The following is a 20385-nucleotide window of genomic DNA, read 5'->3' on the forward strand; positions in this document are numbered from 1 at the left end:
GCAGGGAGGTAAGTTTATTCACAAGTCTATTAGCATAAATATCAGGCCAGAAAGGGAACACTGTGAGAGTGCTTTTCCCTCACCTGCAACACCACTATTGCTTGAGAGACACCGCCAAGGCCATATGTAATTATGCAGCAAATAATTATGCACCCTAAAGCAATTTTAACCAAGCTACATCTATCAGTACTTTACATTTAAAGCAAAACATCATACTTGACAGAAACCTGACGGTTCTAAACTCTTCTCTTGCCTGCTTCCAAATCCAGAGCCTTTTGATTTGTGCACTATAGGCTTTTTACCTTTGGACTCATTTTTGTCCTCATCTGTTTTAGCTTCAAGTTTGAGGCCATGCGGTTTCAGACTGTTGGCAAGAGACTGCATCTTGCTTATTGTCAGTTGATTTTGATTCACTTTCTTAAGGGCATCTGACACGGCGTGGCTTCCAGCCATACCACCTCCGGCTATTCTCTCACCATCTAGGCAGTGCCAGGTTCCGCTAGCTCATGAATGGGAATCTTCCCTCCTCACCCAAGCCTGCCCCCACCCCACAACAGGAAAGCTGAGGCTGTTGAAAGAAACAGGAATGGCAACAAAGCTGGCATTGTTGTTCTGAAAAACCACTGGCTACAGCCCACCCGCTTCATTTAGGGTATAACGGATATAAGGATGAATCCCAGCTTTTGTTTAAAAAACTTATTTGCCTTTTTCTTTGGAGAATGGCTTGAAAATGGTAACAATGTCAATGCTGTAGGCAAAAAAGAGAACCAGGGGTGGGGGAAGTGGCACTATTTTTCTAAAAGTCACAGTTGTTCAGGGTGGTCTTTGGGGTATGAATCTCAGATCAGCTTCACACTGGTCCAGTTCATGGAGCAGGAGGGAAACACCATTCAGGATCCCGTTAACAGTAGGGTATTTTCAAGCTCTTACTGATGGAGTCACCCTGCTAGTCTGAGGAAAGATAAGACTAAGAAAGTGTTCAGCATATTAAGCTGTTTGTAATGTGAAAACTTGGGACTTATTTAAGACTTCAGAGACAAAAGTGATCTCTGTGTTTTCCCTTTTGTGAAGGTCAGAACACAGTACTCCACCCAGCAATCCCCGGATAAAAACCAACTAACTGTAGTTACATTAAAGTGTGTTTTTCTAAAAGACATCCACATTTGACCATGCCAAATGCAGGAACGAGGCTTGCTGAGGGTCCTGTCTTGTATGGTAAGAAGTTTATGATTTGCCGCCTCACCACATATTCAGTGATCTCTACACTGCCTGTCACCCTTTTGTAACAGCACAATTCTTCTCCTGGACTCTTTGTAGGATGCTCCCTTTGCATCCACGGACCAACGTTATCGCTCCAGATTTGAAGATATAAGTACAACAGATAAAAGTTAAATCATTCACCCCATCATCAAGCAACAACCACTCTACAGGTTAAACCTGAAGATGAACTTTTATAGGACCTATAAGCATCACCCTAACGGACCTATTTAATGATGTCTCCATGTTTTCACAGTGCAGCTGTCCATAATAGTGTTTTTTGCAGTGAGTCCAAATGACATTAGTGGCAGATTAGGAATCTGACACATCAATTTGTAATCCATTCACTTTTTCCAAAGTCTACATCAGAAACTATCTGTGAATGCCAAGCTGGTCTTGTCATCTCCACAAACATTTGTTAGTCTTAGAGCAAGAAGTAATAAATCTCAGCTTTTTATGGTCATAAGGAAATCAGCCTTCAGTAAAGCTCACAATGACGACTCTCCAAAATTTATATTTTCGCCAATATTTATGTAATTGATAGGATTTTTTTTTAATTAAGAAACTTACACCTAGTTTTCCTTTGTTTTCATTTTTAAACCTGAAGCTCGTGCCAGCTTCTTTGTCACGATCTCTGCAATGTGTTTCCTTACATTTCACAGTCACTGAAAAACTACAAGTTTGTAGGTAAAGTGTGCAAAGAATCCTTCCATTTGCGCAAGACATGCTGAAACAGGAAGGGTCAGAGCATCCTGTTGCAGTTCAAAACCAGACAAATAAGGAGAGGCCTGACACCTAGTAAGGTCAACAAAAAGACTCCTGTTGACTTCGGGGCCAGAAAGACACCAGTAAATTGGCCAGACTTTGAAATAATTAACTAGGCCACTGGTGGATGACAGTATAGAAGGATGATTTGATGCTCAGGTTGGGTGATGAGAGATAGACAGCATTTTTTCCCCTCTGTTTTGATTTGGCACGCTGGGGTTTGATTATGCATGCTTACGGCTGGGCTTAAGCAAGGGAAGAGGGGGCAGAAGGGCTGGAGGGCTTGCTCCAGTGTGTGATAGAGAATTGCAACTCATTGTGAAACAGGCTAACCTGGAACATCTACCCCAAACACCTGTGGCAGCAGATTCCTGCCAGCAGCTTCTCTAACCTAACCCAGCTAGCTCCTTCAGTTGGAGACTTACCAGCCCACTTGCCTTCTCAGAGAAGTCTGTTTCTTACAGACCCCCCCCAAGTGCCTCCAGTACTCAACTACTTTCCCAGTCTCTCTTGCCTGAGCCTGTTCCAGTCTCTTTCCCTCTCAGTAAAGTGGCTCATGAGACAGCTCTGTTAGAAAATGCAGTCTCCTGTATCATCTGTCCTTCTTCACCTGCACTCTTCATTTAAGCTCTCCATCTCTCCCCACAATTGCACCTATGCCTCTCCTGAAGCAGAAGATTCTCTGCACAATACCACACTCACCATCCAAATCCTCCAGAGTACTGAACGTAAGCCACCTTTTATCAACCCCTTTAGACATCTAATTCCCACCTCTTGAAGCAGTTTTCCAAGATGGAGGCAAAGGAAGAAAACCAGCAGAGAAAGGACTTTATGGTCTTACCACCAAAATTGCACTCAGAAAAGAAAATGGAGTTTGCTATTTTCTGCAGGGATGGAGAGCTGTATCCAAAAGCATTACATCCCCTATTTATGTTGTGGATTTTTTTTGCAAGACATTATTAGAAAGAAGCTTGACAGCTCTGCTGGGAAACTTGGCAAACACCAGGGCAGACCAGTCTCACTCTTACACAGCTGGATTTTCTGCAGCTCAAGTATTTTTCCCTCCTGCTCTTGGCCCATCCAAAGATGAGTGCTGAATTTCCCTTAACATTACCCACAGGTTAATTTGTTATTACGTTTAGGCTCAGTTTAACATCTTGGCATGCAATTTAAATAAAACCAAAACCAAATGTCCTTCATTTCTGCTGAAACCACCCTTGGTTTGGCTCAGCTGCCTTTGGTGTCACTGGAGGGTGAACAGAAGATTCATTTTCGTCTTGTCATTTTTGGTAGTAACCTAAATATCCTCCATGCAACTTTGAAATACATTGCCATAAAATAATTATTTGTCACGGAATGAGACTGGCCAGAATTTGAACATGATACATTGGCTCTGACTTAGCTGTCGAATACTTGTTACTGGAAGAAAGGAGGATACAACAGACAGAAGGGTGCAGACAACACTTATGCACAGCTTCTTACTAAAGGAACAATGGTGGGTTTTCCCACCTTCCATCCAGAGAGGCTAAAGGAAGGAGTACTTGAAAATCTCATAGGTACAGACCTTGCCCCTGTATAAATTTGTTCCTGGTCTAAGTCAGCATAGGGGTTTGTGTATATATATATAAAAATCTGTAAAGGTGTAACTTACACAGTCTAACTGTGACACAGTGCAACCAGAGAGATGTCAATGGAAAGGGAAAAAAGGTCATAAGTATAATGAGTAAGTGTATGTTACATGGGAAAGCAGTTAATGTGGATGCTGACCTTTGGGTTAAGTCATTAACTGCACTAAGATGATGCAGGTGACTCTTCCCGTCAGTTTTGTTTTCTTCTGTCCATGGGATACTTACAGGCAGCTTTAAAAAGCCTTCAAAGTCACCTGCAGGAAGTACCCAGTAATCTCATTCTGCAAATTCCTGTCTGACTAGGAATTATCATGTTCGTGCTGTTTTTTCCAGTCATTGTTCAAAGTGTGTTAGTTAGCTGTGACTAGGCTGATAAGTTATAGGATTTCTTTCTGTTGATCAAATAATACTGCTTGAGGGCATTTCCAAAGTACTGATGTTTACAACTTCAGCCACAATAGATTAATTCACATGAGGGGATGAAACCATTACCAAAGTATTTAACTATTAAAATCCTTGACATAAATACCTGAACTTCAGAGAAAATATAGCAAGTTCAAAGATTTTGAAGTTGATGTTGGTTTTGTGGACCTACACTACAGCATAAACAGAAGCAGAATTTGTCTCTAACTACTACCATAAATCATTTAAGAGAATGAGGCCTCTTTGTGCTACTCAAAATCAAAACAGAGTAGAAAATAGCGGAGGATCAAATAGAAAGATTTATGTGTACTGAACTGAATATTTACATAAGCCTCCTAAAAATTAAGTTATTTATCAATCTGCTAGATTTACGAAATCATAACAAGCATACCACACTAGTAATTTCATTTGTGTGGCATTAAATAAAAGTATGCTACAGGAGCACCAGAAAGAAAGACAGACAAGGACAAGTTCTTACTTGTGCCCAAGTTCATGTGCAATGGTAAATGCCAGATTGAGACCATTGTCTTCAGCAAGAACACACTTTCTCTTGGCACTGCAGACACCTCCCAGGTAAGCAATTCCTGCAACAGAAACACAGAGAATGTTCCCATCAGAATCAGCGAAACAGCTTGTTCACTCAAAACATACAGCACTAATTCAACCAAAATGATAAAAAACGTGCCCAGTATGAAAAATATTAGAAGAGTTTGCACATAAAATCATCTGAGTATTTAGTTCACCATCCTACTGAAAAATCTGTCTAGAATTTTGTCAGACAGGAAACAAGTTAAACACACTCACCTTCCCTGCTCTCATTGGAAAATCTATTTCACTGTCCATACAGGCACAAAAAAATCATCTAAGCTTGTCTATTAATGCCCCCTACTACAATGTTAGAAGATGCAGTGAAGCAGCCTTAACAAGTATTTAAATAGTGTTCTCCCGATTTTCAGAATAAAACTGGGGAGAAAGAATAAAACAATAAAAACAGAGACTCTGAAAAGTTCTTACATTTTCCTTTACTTTCATCCTTAAAGAAAGCAAGAGCAGCAGAGTCAGAAAAGCTGGCAAACCGCTGACGGTGAGTCACAAAGCCAAAGTAGGTGGCAGAAGTCTCCTATGACTTAGTGGAATTTAGGATTTGATCCCATGGACAATTGCACAGTACAGGTCTGTTTGTGTGGGCACCAGAAACGGTTGTAGGCTGAAGTCAAAAAGGAATTAAACTTCTGCTATGGAAAAACAATAGTCCTCATATGCCCTTCCTGCATCCAGACTGTCCCCCGCAGAAAGTGCCACAGTACTTGGAAACGTTGCGATGGCATCACAGGCCACGCGCAGGACAATGTGCTGATGAGATTTTGTTTCGTCTGCCATCAGAAACCACAGTTAAGCCACTGGGAATTATGCACAAAAATTAAAGACAGAGCCAGAGCCTCAGGACACCTCTATTTATACAAGTCATCCACTGCTAAACAGGCACATGTCAAAAGCCACAAACAGTTCAGGTGTGCAAACAAAACGAGGTTTCCAGACAGTGTGCAGCAACCTAAATGCTGAGCTCATCCTGCCTCTTCACACATCCTCTGCCATGCTGGACGAAGGGGAAGTGTAAAGACCTTCCTCAAATGCCTTTCAATGTTTTCACAGCAGATATATTTGCTTATATTTAACAGAAAGCAGGGAATCTATCTCCTCACTGCAACACTGCTCTCACAGAGGAGTAGCTAGGATCTCGCTGCCTTTAACAAGCAGACCACAACCATGCAGTGGAGACATGATCTCCCTTTTGGGTTTTTTTTCTTCTGTCAGAGTTGACAAAGCTGTGCCTATCAGGATGCAAACAGCGTAAACATAAGTCCGTTTCTGTTTTTATGAGATTTGACAACAATATGGATAGGAAAATTTGTTTCCAGGGGGATTCTGCATGGAATGAAGGGATGGGCAATAGCCTTTTCATTCAGGACTAGCAGAGTGAAGGCAGTGCAGAAATCAGACACTAACATTTGCTTACTTTAAAAGTGCTGACTGTGGAAGGCCAGATTCATACCACATGCAAAAACTGAAATCAAGATATAATCTTTTTAAATCAATGACCATCGAAGGCTGGCTTTCAGGTCTCTTCCTAAATTGACTTGTTTTTTACTCACAGAATAGTCATAAGGATGTCAAGAATTGCTCAGGAAGTAATATTACTTCAAGAAAGAGATTGCAACCTCAGTGCACACACCCGATGGCCTAATGAGCAGGTCATAGAACAGAACCTCAGCTGTAGGTGTCTGCAGCGTGTCTTGGGCTATAAACATGCCTTCTGTTTCTTTTAAGGATCACAAAATATTTCTGGTTGATTTCTGGAAAGGAAGTAAATATTTCTCCTGATTTATATCTGCTACCGTGCGCCCTTATGGTGACTTACAAATAATAATACCCTCACCAATAACAGCCTTTTGCTTCCAACCCTACTTGGGATCAGAAATTTCTGAGAATACTTTTGGCAGAAGGAAAACACTGTTTGGCAAAATGTTAGTTTATTGTAAAGCCAATAGCAGAAGGTCTGAGATTAAAAGGAAGCAAAAATTGAATATTTGAGTCAGAGAAGAGGAAAAGGAACAATTAGGTGACTCCGCCAATCCTCTGCTTCTTTAAATTTGTGCCTTTGTGCATTTTTGATTTCTTAAATCCTCTCCCAGCATTCATACACAAACAGGTTACTTAGGAGGAAGGATGCATCATGCCAAATTGCTAATCCACTCCATAGCTGCCTCTCTGCTGGAGCACACTGTGTTGTCACAGGAGACAAACCTGTGATGGCCCATCAGCTGCTGGTAATCCTGATCCGCAGCTGTGAGAGAGGAAAACGGGTGAGGGCTGCTGAGTCTGCCGCCACTCATCGGCTTGCACCGGCCAGGCTCTTCCCACGGCGGTGTGCTGTGACCCTGGGGCACAACTACCAGCTTCTCAAAAGTTGCTCCTGGAGATCCTTCTGCCTTTTGGGGATGAGGCAAACATAGCTCGTAATAAACTGACCCAAGTCAGCTGAAATACACTTTTACTAAATAGGGAGGGGTATTTTGATTACCTTTCAGCAATTTTAGGTAGAGCCGCCAGCAATGACCAGCACAGGATTCTCACTGGAAGTGTTTAATTTCTACTGCTAAACCTGATTATTCGGCCTTTATCTTCCATTTAACCAGTGCCAATATATATCTCAACGCTATCTGACACGTGACGTTTTAACTGAGAAACAATAAAACGGTGTTGCATCTCAAGCTCCGTGGTCAATCAGGCAAGCCAGTTTAGCTTGAAACGATCCATGCTAATTTCCTTCTGATAAATTTCATAAAATGAAGCTGAGTCAATGTTTGCTGTCACTTAGAGATGGAAGGGGGCAATATTTCCCTGTTTGGGAGATGTGGTGTAGCAGAATAGTCTGGAGTTCTGTCAATATATTAAAAAAGGTTAAATGTAAATTAAAATGTCAAATACATTACCTCAAATAGTAATTCTTCTGAAGTCTTCGTTTAGTGTCTCTAATCCCCACTGAAACTGACTGGCAGTAACACTGCTCTGTGCTAAAAGTCTCATCATTCAAAGGTGGAAAACTGATGACTGAGGGCTTGTACATCCATCAGTGACTGAAAAAGTGACTGTGGCTCAGTTATAGACCTTTAGTCACCTTATTTTTATTAGTTACTTTCAATGCTTAATGTGAGACCTCTGCAGCCAATTGGTAATACTTGCAACGACCAATTAAAAAATGCAGACATCTAAAAGTAGTGTATTATTACAACTATTACAGACTTCTGTTGCAGCAGAGCCCAGGGATCAGGCAATGCAGGAACAGAAGTGGACTGGGCAGGGAAACTCCTGATCCTAGAGGAACAGACAGCAGAAAACTTTGCAGTACATGAAACGAACTTGGTAAGAAGTCCAGCTCACGAACTGCTGAGTGCTTATTAGCAAGAGTCATTCTGGAACAGCAAGTCAGTTATAACAAATTGTTATAACATTTTAAGCCTGAAAAAGCTTGCCTCAAAAATGTTTTTGAAATATATATTTTCTATCAAACTATTTCCTAAGACAATAATTTTCTTTTGGACCAATATATTTTACTATTAATTCTTTCATTAGAATGTGAATAGGAAATATGCTATTGATCTGCAAACATAATACAGTTCTTTAGCAAATATATCTGAACCATTACCACCATACAACTTTTTTGTAACCCAATACAATGATCCATATAATTGGTACACAGAGAAAAATACATCTTTAACTATCATTGTCAGTATTACAATGTCCTGGTAGCTGCATTAATATGATTTATTTTCTTCATTGGGATGAATGGCAACCGTTGTTTGCCTCTTAAAATTCCAGATTTTTATCTGAGCCTTTCAAGTCTGCAGAACCGGAGAGAAACTTCATGAATTCAGGTATGTTAATGAAAATCCTGGCATGTTGTGGTTCTCCCAGGCTGGGAATAATATAAGAGGAAGTTCTCTTTTTTGGTAATTTTGCTTCTGGCTCTGTCTGGGAGACAAGTGTGTGAAAATGAAAAATAGGGATGAAAGTTGAATTGGTTTTGTTGTTGTTTTGGTGTGGTTTTTTTATTATTTAAAAAGCACACTTCTGTGCTTATGCAAATACACAGACAGTGGCTTTCTTCAGGGGGAAAAAGTCCTTATCTTTCCAGATACACTACTAACAGCCAGCAATTACCACAAATCTATTTTTAATATCAAAAAAGGTCAGGCAGGAGATTCAGTGGTAGAGGGAAAGGAAAGCCAGTTACTATTTTTACTATTAGCAAGTGTGACGATTTTTTCCTTTCTCTCACAAGAAATTGTCTAATTACAGCCCATAACTTCTGTGCTTGGGTTTGAACATGCAAAGCTATCTACACTTCCACAGCAAACCTTAGGACACAGGCAACTGTGTAAACTCAGATTTATCCAAAAAGTTGTCATACATAAACAGTTTGCAGCTGTTGGCCTTTCTGCCAGCTAATGAGCCCTCTGCTAGCAATATCTCTAAGGGGAATGATTACATTTATCCTACCAGCTCAGCTAGGCATTAGGATATTACATACTTGCCACAGTGATAGCCAAAGCTGGAAGAAGACAAGTTCTGGTGCGTGGGTTCACATTTCATCCTATGCGAAACACCCGGGGCTTCCTTCTGATGGCTGTGGAATATTCACTCAGCAAGTGGTTTATCCAGGTACTCCAGCTTTCAACTCTCTAATGTCTTGTTTTCATTGCACTCCTAATACTTTAATCTCTTCTTTTGCCAGCCACCTCTGGATACAGAACTTTTACTTGATTAAAACTTGGCTAGCTTTCCTCTTCTCAATGTATTTGCTGTTGGGAAGGGAGCCAAACTTGAAGTCCTGAAGTCTGCTTGGCACACATGGAGACTCACTGCATATCCACATGCACAGAGCAAACCTCCCATTCCTCACCATTACTAGTTCGGTGTCGAGCTGATGTTTTTCTCATCCTCCTACGATTTTCAATTTGTGCAGCTCACACATTGCCATCAATTACACTCCTGTAGCCACTCTTAACATCCTACATAAGTAAAATCAGGAAACCCTAGAAGTGATTCATGCTCTGTTTTCCGTTCAATTGCAATGATATGTTTGACAGAGATGCCCTGCCTGTATTTACACATCAAGTCAGTCACCAAGGGAATCTTTCAGTGCTTATGATAGTTAAAAATGAAAAATACTTTCCCTTTCTATAAAGCCTACATATAAAAAGTTCCAAAATTTAAAAGCATTAAAGAATAAGTACCCACTAAACTGCCTCCAAGATAGGTAATAACAGAATCCCTGTTCTACAGCTGAATAAACAGAGGTCCCAAGAAGCCAGCAGTATCCAGGCGAAAAAAGAACGGTGTCCATGGAAGGACCCTCTCCAGCATGTACAACGCAGAGAGGCTAAGGTTTTTACCATCGCTGTTCTACTGAGCCTCCAGCTCCAAGTTTGGTTTACAGCGATCATCCAGAAGAAGCTAACAGGCTGAGCTGTTCCTTCGTTTTATGAGAATGTGCTAATTCAAAGCCACACACGCAATTTTAGTGGCACAGATTAATTTGGCTTAATGCTGGATAGTCATCTAGATGCCAATTTCTGTTAATCTTGCAGTAACAACATGGTTTCCATTAGAGTTTAATAGTCACGTATGGAAACTGTTTTCCTTCACAATAATTTTCATTGTCATTATATTTAATGAAACCCACACTGGAAACAATACACTCATTATGAACCACAAGTACAGGAATTATAGTACAGCCATCCAGTGCATGGCAGACAGCTACAATCAGGTACGAAAACAGGTTAGCAATCATGCCAAGTGCTGTACCCAATGCAAGTCACAATATTTTGAACTCAAGTATTTATAAAGGAAGAGTTTCTGATGCCATGGACTGTCCGATGGAACAGGCTCCCAGACACTGCAAGAACTCGGCCATAGCCTATTTCAAATGGGTCTCCCCGTGAGTATGGCTTTATTCTTCAAGGGAACGTGAAATACGAAATAAGCTCAACCGGAATGTGCCTGAGAAAGAAATCTACACTGACAATATGGATGCCATTTTTCCTCAGTTGGTACTTAAAGGACAGATAATATGACCCATTGTCTGTCTGATTCTCATACAAGTGCCATACAAGAGACAAAAATGAGCCTAGGGGAGAAATTAGTTAAATTCACTTGGCCTTGCTGAGTAGCAGAACATCCACTCCCTGTTGAGAGCTTAAATTCCCTCCAGGGTGGGAGGTGGTTGAACCATATTGAGGAAACAAGGCAAACAAAACTCTACACAGGACTGGGTAGGCACTCAGATAACAAGGGAATAGTCAAAGTCCTCAGAAGGGGTTTGTAATTCTGCAGAATTTAAGCTAGAATACCATCCAGGCAGTTGTACCGTGTATACAACTCCCCTACTTCTTGTTGGTGGAGGAAAGTAGTGGAGGAAGTAGTTTCCAGCACTAATTTTTTTGAGCATTGGTAAGCCCATGCCATTTCTGCAGGCTGATGATGATCTGGATTCCTGGGAATCCAAAGGGACCTCTAGCTAAGGGCACGTGAGGTTCACTCCTCTGACTCTACAGCACACATTTGTTTTCATACACGGTTTTCAAACTGATATCCAGGTCCCCATATATATTCCCCCATCTCACTAAGAATCTGGCAAGTACTACACCAACTTTATAGAAAAGTGAGCTAAGAAACAACATTCAAATAACTGGTAAGATCACACAAGAAGTCACCACTACTTCTGAGAACACACATCAGACCCTGACTTTCTGTACCTAGCCAACTTGTTGCAAATGTGCCCATCATCAGAGAATCCTCTCCTTACTTTGGAGACTCTACCTTATCCCAAATTTCAGCATGACTTCTATAAAACTCTGTTCCTTGCCTCCAAACCAGCACGACCTGCAGAGATGCAGAATGCTTTCCCAGAACTCAGTGTACTCTGTGCCTGGACACCTCCCCTATGGGAATGACTGTTGTCCTGTAGTGACCAATAAAATCTCGTCTTCCTTGTAACTCTGAAAACACTGTCACTTCCAGTATACACAACTGCTGTCAGAATCCCAAAAGCCCAGCAAGAAAAATAAATAGCTGAAACACAGAGCATAGTTACTTTCTGAATCTCTTGATTTTCATTACACACACCCTGAAAGACTAACAAATAAAATCTCTCCCTGATACAACACTCGCTGTGATTTTTCTACAGCTGACAATGTAATACTCCTCAGAACAAAAAGTCCTAATAGCACAAATGAATGAAATACACAATACCTTTTACAGGGGATACTTTTCTGACTACTGGGAATACTTAAAGATATTTGGTACTTAAATACTGCTACGGCACCCAAAGGTCTAGCAACTGGCCCTGGATAACATTTCACAAGACCAGGAAGGACTTTAACTGTGAGAGACAGGTTCAAATGTGTGCCTTAGCCTTTGTGAAATGGCTGCAATTCACGCAGGTACACCCAAATCTTAGCCATGGCACGCTGAAGCTCAACAGACCTTCTCAGTTGACTCTTTCAGCCCACACTGAACTCTGTGCAGGAATGTGCTACCCCCATTTTCAAACAGATTAGCTGACATCTATCCAGGGTTTGTCTATGGAAGTTGCCCTAATCTATACCTTTCTGATAAAAAGGCCTTTGTGGGGCTAGACCTCTTCATGTCTGTCAACCTGCAAACAAGGCAAGATTCTGCAAATATTAGACCTTAAAGGAGCACTTTTGCTATCTTATTTTTCCTTTTGTTTAATTACCCTGCGGGACGGCAATTAATGGAGCATGTGGAATCCCTTCCCAGCATGGCCAACTCTCAGCCTTAGCCTTCAGTCTTTCTGTGGGGCTCTGTTGTTTCCTGGGAATCCTCCTGTGGTTTTCTAAATTTAGTGGGTGAATAATTTATCTGCTCCTTTACTAACTTGCCCACACACAGACATTCCCCAAGATGTCAAGAGCCTTATTCTAAGGCTACTTGCATTGGATTTACACTATGCTAATTCACTGATTTAAGCAGAGCCTCTCCCAGTGTGCAAGGGGCTGCCAAGGCAGTTGGAAAGCCCTAGAGATCGAGACCTCTCATGACTTTAGGGATAACTGTCCTCACCCAAGCTAGTAAAAAGTCACTTGGGGTACAAAATCCGTTGAGATGAAGAAAGCTGAGAGATGTTCTAACACCCTTTTGGCCTAGAAGAGGCTTTAAGTAAGGCCTTCAAAAACATGCCAGACAGGCTATTAACACTGCATTATACCAGCAAAGAGCAGAAAACCTTTGGCAACCCCCAGAGGTTGGCACGGACATCTTTAAAAGCCACATTCCTTCCCAATGCCATTCAACAAGGATTTGTGATCACAAGCATGAATATTCACCACACTGACCATACCTGAGGAGAGGTACGGCATTCACAGTAATTCGAGGAAAGCTGGAAACAAGCGTACTGGTTAGCCTCATAGAGCAGATATCCATCAGGAGTGACACGGGTATCGCTGATCTTGCCTTGGAGCAAAGGAATGCATTAAAAGACCACCTGAAGCCCCTTCTAGACCTAATTTTCTAAGCTTTTACAATAAAGCACTGGGATCTAAGACCTCAGCAAAGGAGATAAAAAGAAATACCCTGTTTATTTGACATCTGCTCTTTGTAAAGCATGACATCCTCTGTGCCATTAACATGGCTCCTCCCTTTGAGCAAACCATTGCTTCCCTAGACGACAGCACATTAATAAATCCTCTCCATCTAACATGACATGAGGAGTGGCTTAATTAACTGGAGCGAGGAAGCAGGGTATCATCTACATGTTTACTCTACTTTGATATGCTAACAGCCACATTCCAGAGAGCTTCTCCCGCACACTCCCCATCGACAGGAGCCCCGGCTGCTGCTGAATACAGATCTCAAACAGGCAAAAACACAGTTCCTGTCTGCATTCCTGTTTTTCTAATTAAATATGAAGTTTTGGATATTTAGTCCAAATCAAACCACCATTCCCAAATGTAGATTCCCAAACCCTGACAGCTAATTCACCACCTGTTTATAGACAGCATTACACAGTGCTGAAACTCTCCATGCTCATGCACACACGTAGAAATACATGGGCTTAATTACCCAAAGTAAGATATATTACAACAGCTGTACTCCTGTTAAGAGGAAACGCAGAGGAAGAGGTAGGTAGGTGGATCCAAGGGAAGCGCTCCAGCTGGGGAGGGACTGATCGATTGGATGAATCAACACATAGTGCTGGGAAGTATACAGAAGCCTGGCATAATTCAAATATAGTGAACAAGGGGGAAAGACAGATGGGAAGAGATTGGGGATTGAGAGGAGACTGGGACAGAAATGTAGCAAACGAAGATAATATGGGTTTGCCAGAAGTCTTCAAGAAACATGACTTTGATCTCATAAGCAACAGGGAGTCCCTTCTGTGGGAGGCAGGGGTCAAGGAGGGCAGGAGATAAGATCAGAGGGAAGATGAGTTCTCTGAGGACTTCTGTGTGTACTTAGTGCTGGAGAAAAAATGGATCTACAGTCCTGGGTCATATGTTTCTGGCATCATGGGTTCACTTGAGGAAAGCTAAGAGCTGGACTGCAACAAGGCCTGATGAGGGCATTGAAGTGTTCAGGCAGGGAGGCCTGTGCCTTAGTGTGAGCAAAAAAAGGGCACGTAGCATAAGGAAGGGACAGCTTTAGAACTGGTCTAGAAACAAGCAGTGGAAATCAGTGGGATACAAACTCTTGAAAGAAAGAGAGACAGGCACAGGGGACGTGGTTGTTCAAGCATATCTTATACCGAAAAGGAATCAGATCCAGCAGAAGACGGGAGAGATCTGATGCTTTTGAAAGACTACAGGAACATGTAACTGTGAACTGAAAAAAAAAAAAATCACCAACAACTGTGAAACCAAACTCTAAATCAGGATTTGGCTTCTGGCCCTTGAAGGTCACCCCTGCCTGGGGCTCAAAGGTATTTGGATTCTAATGCCTTCTGTTGGCCGCATTTTGTTAACTGGATGCAGACTGCACTGCAGAGATGAGCCTGCTGGTCCTGTCCACTGTAGAATTAAGCACGATCATAATGCTGTGATTCTGAATCTTCCCTTCTCACACGCATGCAAATATTAGCATGATAATACACAAAATACAGGCAACCTGCCAAGGCAACAGGAGGACTCAGCATTGGATTCAGCATTTGTGGAGCTGTGTGAATGCCTCTCACTTCAATAGCTGAAGCAGGGAGATGCAGAATAGAAATGAGTCCACACCTCTCACCTGCTGGATTGCTTGACAAGAGGAGAGTGCTCCACCTGTTCCTTCTCTAAACAGCCTTCACAAATCTCATCCTTCGCTTTCTCAAATGTTATTAAAAAAATCAAAATTATTGCAACATTTCTATATTTTCATTTTGGCCTGTCCTGTTCAGTGGAACAGGCCTGAACTCAAGAATTGTTTCAGTGTCCCCTAAGCTGCATCTTTCAGGAATAAATAACTTGCCAGAAGAAAAAAAAAACAACTCTGCCATCAGAAAGCAAAGTGCTCGAGGGCTACCGGGCCCCATGCTCAGCACTCTGCCACATGCCTATGTTAGTCCGCCAACACCCCTCCTGTTCTCAGGACGGGCTCCCATCTGAAGCTTATAAACTTTCAAGAAATGGAAAAACAACCCTGGCATTGCCTGCGATAGCTGCAGCTTTGCAAACTGTGCAGGGTTCCAAAACCAGCTTTGAGGATATTTTAATCTCGCTCTTTCAGATGAGTTCTGTGACTTCTGGTTTTGAATTTGTCAGTTTGTCCCTGCAACTCATCTGAGCCATCTGCTTCAACAGAGGGCCTGAGTGCAGAGACGATGAAGGGGAATCACGAAAAAGATCAAATCAGAGCTTTTAATGAGACTGCTAAACAAAGAGGAACATGGAATTCAGCAGCAGGGATCTTGGAGCCTTCAAATTCCTCAGTATCTCCCTTCCAGAATGAAGAGACAAGGTCAGACTTGGCAATAAATCAGAAAAAATATTTGGAGTCTCTGTACAAAACAGCATCTGCTTTAAGAGCTAACAGTCAGGGTCCAGCATTCAGTTCCAGTTGTTCTTTCTCATAATTGCAAACACTGAGAAACTCATGAAGCTATTCAAATAAATTAAAAGATACTTCTAACAGTTTCAGGAGCTTTACTGAGGCATGCCTATCTCAGCCGGTTCAACGGGGTTGGGTTCACAAGCAAGGATCAGTCCTGAAATCGTTCAACAATATTCACCAGCGTATCGTGAACAATGTTTCAGTGTCTGGAGAGTTTCTGCCGAATGGGACAGTTTTAGAGATGGCCGAACACCTGTGCTGCTGATGAATGGCATTCTTCCACGGCTCTCAATTAAATTCTTTCCATGCTCTGAAAGAATGACTAAGCAATTGTTACTCTCAAAAAGTGAATGAATTTAAATATTAACATGTTTCAAAAGTATAAAGTATATTTTATTTTTAGGCGCTGTATGCGTGTCAAGCTGTTCTCTTGGCAAAACAAAAGCCGCTCAGGCAACTAGCAGAGCAGGCCAGCAGAACGGGATGATTCACAGTAATCAAACTTTGAACAGATGCTCTTCCAAATTGCTTCTGTGATACTTCTCAATTACAGCTCCTACATCCTGACTTACAGGGCTTGTCTAAGCTCCTGGCTTCGCTTTGTCAAGCTGCCAGCCAACACACGCACTGATCAACTTATTTAGCAATTCTTGGTTCAGCCCTTCTGTTTTAATTCTTTGCTGAGTGCTGATTTAACCTCACAGCCTGCCTGACTTGAGAAAACTGACAAACCTGGGGTTTGTGCCTGATAATGTTAATAGGGCTGAGTTACTCTGCTGGAGTCAGAACTCAGGCTGAAAAGCTTGTACCATGCAAGAGAATGAAGCTGGTCCCTGATGCCTCAGCCTCAGCACCTCTGCTGCCAGGGGTAGGGAATGAAAATGATCCTTCCACGTCGGTGGGCAGGAAGAGGAGACTAAGGCAGTGCCATGGCTCTGCTTCGCTCCTCACGTGGTACCGCAGTCAGCACATTTGTTCTGGTGACAATTAAAAAAAACCCCTAAACTTACAGCAAAATTAATGGCTTGATTTCCTACACGTTTGCACTTGCCCACATAAATGCGGGTGATGCAATATTTCCTTCAATGGCAGCATCAAAGGGAGAGAGCTTTCCTCTCTACCTAGTTTCCTAGTTTTCAGAAAACTTCCAAAAGCCTAATATTTCTGAGATCCATATCCTCAAATTTTACTCCAATTGACCAATGGGTTTAAAAGCTGTTAGGGAAAGACCATCATTGGGGTCGACAGACATAAGCACAAAGCACACACATTGTATACGCACACTCCCCAAATCAGGTTAAAATTACTATTACCCTAAAGGGCCCTCCTCTGGGTTCCCAAATAGAGCTGTCAGCTCCGACTTCTACCCCACAGGAAGGGAAAGGCCCGCACGGTACTTTGCGCAGACAAACACATCGCAGCTCCAGCCTGACTGAAGAGAAGTAATGGCTGATTTCAGAGGTAATGTAGCTAGAGATATTTTTAATATGTCCTGAATCTACTTTCTTTAGTACATTGTTCTCTACATTACTCAAAAATAAAATGTCACCTTTTAAGTAACACAAGCTAGAGAGAGATTTTCACTAAGCAAAAGACTAGCATGAGCTTTTCTCACACTTAATAAAAAAGAAATCTCTCGTGTTCAGACTTGAGCTCCTGTGAAAGAAAACACAAATTTGGATGAATACTGCTGAGCTCCTTGCGATGACTGACAGCAGCCCCAAGAGTCCCTGGTGCCTCACAGACACAAGTTAAGGCACAGTCCCACTCCTGAGGCCTTTATAGTCCGAATTCAGAAATGACAGCACGTGAGGCTCACCAGGAGACTGCAGCTGCAGGCAGCACTAAAGAAACTTACTGTCACAGTATCCTGCAGAAGCCAGTGGGACGTTTCCATGCACGCGTGTTCATGGTGTTGCTCTAGGTCTTTGTGCTAAAGTATCAGGACCAACAAGGGGAGAACTGCCTCTTCTAGTCTCATGTGCTTCTAAATAAAACACCCCTGGGAAGTGCAGGAGCTCCTACATGCTTGTACTCTGTCTGGGCGACACTTCCAGGTCTGAATCAAATCTGTGTGTCCCTGACCGAAAACTACGTGCTGAGTCTGCACCACGGCGTGTAGGGCTTTTCTCAGCTGTCAAGCCCCACTCGGTAAGCGGCTGGTGGAGAGAATTTCCAACAGTAACAGCTGTACTTCCCAGCTACGCAGACAGGATATTTCTGCACAACCCTGCTTTGGTGCCCAGTGGCAGCAGCCTCCCGTCAGCTGCCATGTAATGAGATGCATTTCCTAACAAAGCCACCTGATTAATGATAGCATAAACAGCTTCATGGCATTCACAGAAAACAAGTTGAATATGTATTACATCCGATCTAAATGTACCAGCTATCATAATCACCATGGGCTTCACCAAAATCTTACTGAAATCAATAGAAGTATTACCACTGGCTTTGGAGAAGGTGCATTAAGCCATTTCATGGCTTTACTTAGTTCCCACCCCCAGAAGGCCAGTCTTTGTCTTTTTTACTTCAGCGTAAAGCCAAAAAGCTTTATTTAGTTCAGCATTTAGACCACGTTGTAGCTCACAGACACCGGTGCAGGAGTAAACGCACTAGTTCATTGAATGAATATGGACTACAGTTTTCCCATGTTTGAAAATGCAACAAGCAACAGATAAAAATGGAAAAGAGAGGGATTGTTCTGAGACACTCAGTCAAAAGTTATCACTTTTAGATCTGTCATTCAGACAAGAAAATCCCAAGGATCGAACAATCATAGCAAACACACCTCTGCACCACAACACAAACCACAGCAGTCAAGAGTTGGGGCCCATCGTGGAAAGGCCCTTTGCTCTGAGCCGAGACCGTCGCACCCTTCTGCATTCCTCAGTTTCAGAGAGACATCGCAGAGAATGCGAACGTGTGAGAGGGCTGTGCCAAGAACCTTTTCTCGCTTTGCTCCACAGAGGGAGAAGGGAAATGGGAAGATCCAAGGGAGACAGATAAACACGTAGAAAGAAATCTGGGGCAAATCAGAGAACACTATGGGAGAAGGAAGTGAGACACAGGGAGGAAGAGACACGAAACGGAAACATAATTAAGTTATTAGACAGGAGCAGCTGACATCTCAAAGAAAATTGCAAAACTGAGGACGTCAGTAGTCCTAAGCAATATTCTTGTAATGCAGGATCTGAGGCCCAGGTTCAGGAAAGCATCTCCACTTCAGATGCTGCTTAAGTATTTGTCCAGATACAGAAGGTCAGGCAAGAACCACAGGGAAAACCATCCGGAAGGACAGAGCAACTCCAGTGAACAATGCTGCTTTTCTGAAGTCCAAGGCAACAGGCACTTGTAAGAGGTCAGCAAAGGGATTAGAAGGAGCACCAGTACTTCCCAGACTGATCAGGAGTCAAGACATAGGGCGAGAGAGGTGTAGTCAAGAATTTAATCCATACCTGGACCCAGACAAGACTAAGAGAGAAAGTGCTGTCTCCACCTAACAGGCATAGCTAGAAAAGCAGATGAACTAGGGCATAGGAGATAGGAAACATGAGTCTACAGGTTTCTTAAACAGAGACATAAAATATAAATTCTAAATAGAAATCTACTTCAATCTTTTACTTTTCTCTCATTTCAAGAACAACAAAGTCTGATTAGATGGATGGACGCATTTTAGAGCATCAGTTTAACTTTCCAATAAATAAAAACATCCACACAGAGTGACCTAACTTACTGACCAGTCTTCTTATAAATAACTGCAGTGTTTTCTCTGTTTGTCTACTACAGCACAAATATTGCTGTACATGCTAGAGCTTGATGGATGACATTATTAAAACCAACAAGTAGATCCCAGCAGAACATTAATGTGTACCCAGCAGTCTAATTATGGTCAGGCAGAGCCTTAATGCAAACAGATCAGGCAAAATGGCTACACAAAAATGCATGACAACTACACAAAACCAACAAATATCTTCAACCTGCTGACTGCTCATGACTACTAACTAAAGTAGAAATACAAGGCTAATTCCAAGCTAAGCAAACACAGAAATCCTCAGCATTCTACAGATCATGCTGAAAGAGTACAGAAGGAGAAAGATTTGATGGGTTGGGTGTAGGATGGGTTTTAAATTTTTTATTTTAATAAGTTCAACATATCTCTATCGGCTGATCTAAAAAAGACTTGTCAAACTAATTCAGACAAACACCTTGCAGATTATAGGATTCTGAACCTGAAATTTAAAAGTGTATACAACAGAGCCCCTGTGTCCAAATAAAATTCCAGGGGTTCAAAGGACGGTTTATATATCCACATACTTGCATATAAATACACACACCTCAGTGAGAATTAGGCTAAAATTTTACCATCTCACACAGTCATCTTTCTATATAAATTGGCAAGAACTTGACAAGGAAACCCCAGTATTTTCTACATGGAAGACATGGGCAAATTCAGGTTTGTAAAATTCAAAGTCCTTTGCCACGCATTTAGAGACAGCAATTTTTTTCCAGAATGGCCATTATCACAAAAGACATAAGCTCACGTAACTGGATACAGAAATGCAAACACACACACACAGATAAATTCACATATTTTTGCACTGATCTAACCGGAAAGCAAAAATAAACAGAGAATGAGGACCAATTTCTCTCTAGCCTGTATCCCAACCCAGTGAATCATTATACCTCTTCAAAATAGGTA

The 20385-nt window shown here is 41.9% G+C and overlaps 1 protein-coding gene across 2 annotated transcripts in view; it reads right to left on the bottom strand.

Annotated features, from left to right (window-relative positions):
- The window catches only part of ADAMTS17 (ADAM metallopeptidase with thrombospondin type 1 motif 17), a 191336-nt gene that overhangs the window by 111646 nt on the left and 59305 nt on the right, over positions 1–20385 (bottom strand). For both annotated transcript variants that reach the window (XM_075100679.1, XM_075100680.1), the window contains exon 8: positions 4552–4657. In XM_075100679.1, the coding sequence (XP_074956780.1) occupies positions 4552–4657 (106 nt within the window). The remainder of the gene's footprint in view (positions 1–4551; positions 4658–20385) is intronic.

The sequence above is a fragment of the Phalacrocorax aristotelis genome, chromosome 7 (genome assembly GCF_949628215.1).
Source record: "Phalacrocorax aristotelis chromosome 7, bGulAri2.1, whole genome shotgun sequence".
NCBI lineage: Eukaryota > Metazoa > Chordata > Aves > Suliformes > Phalacrocoracidae > Phalacrocorax > Phalacrocorax aristotelis.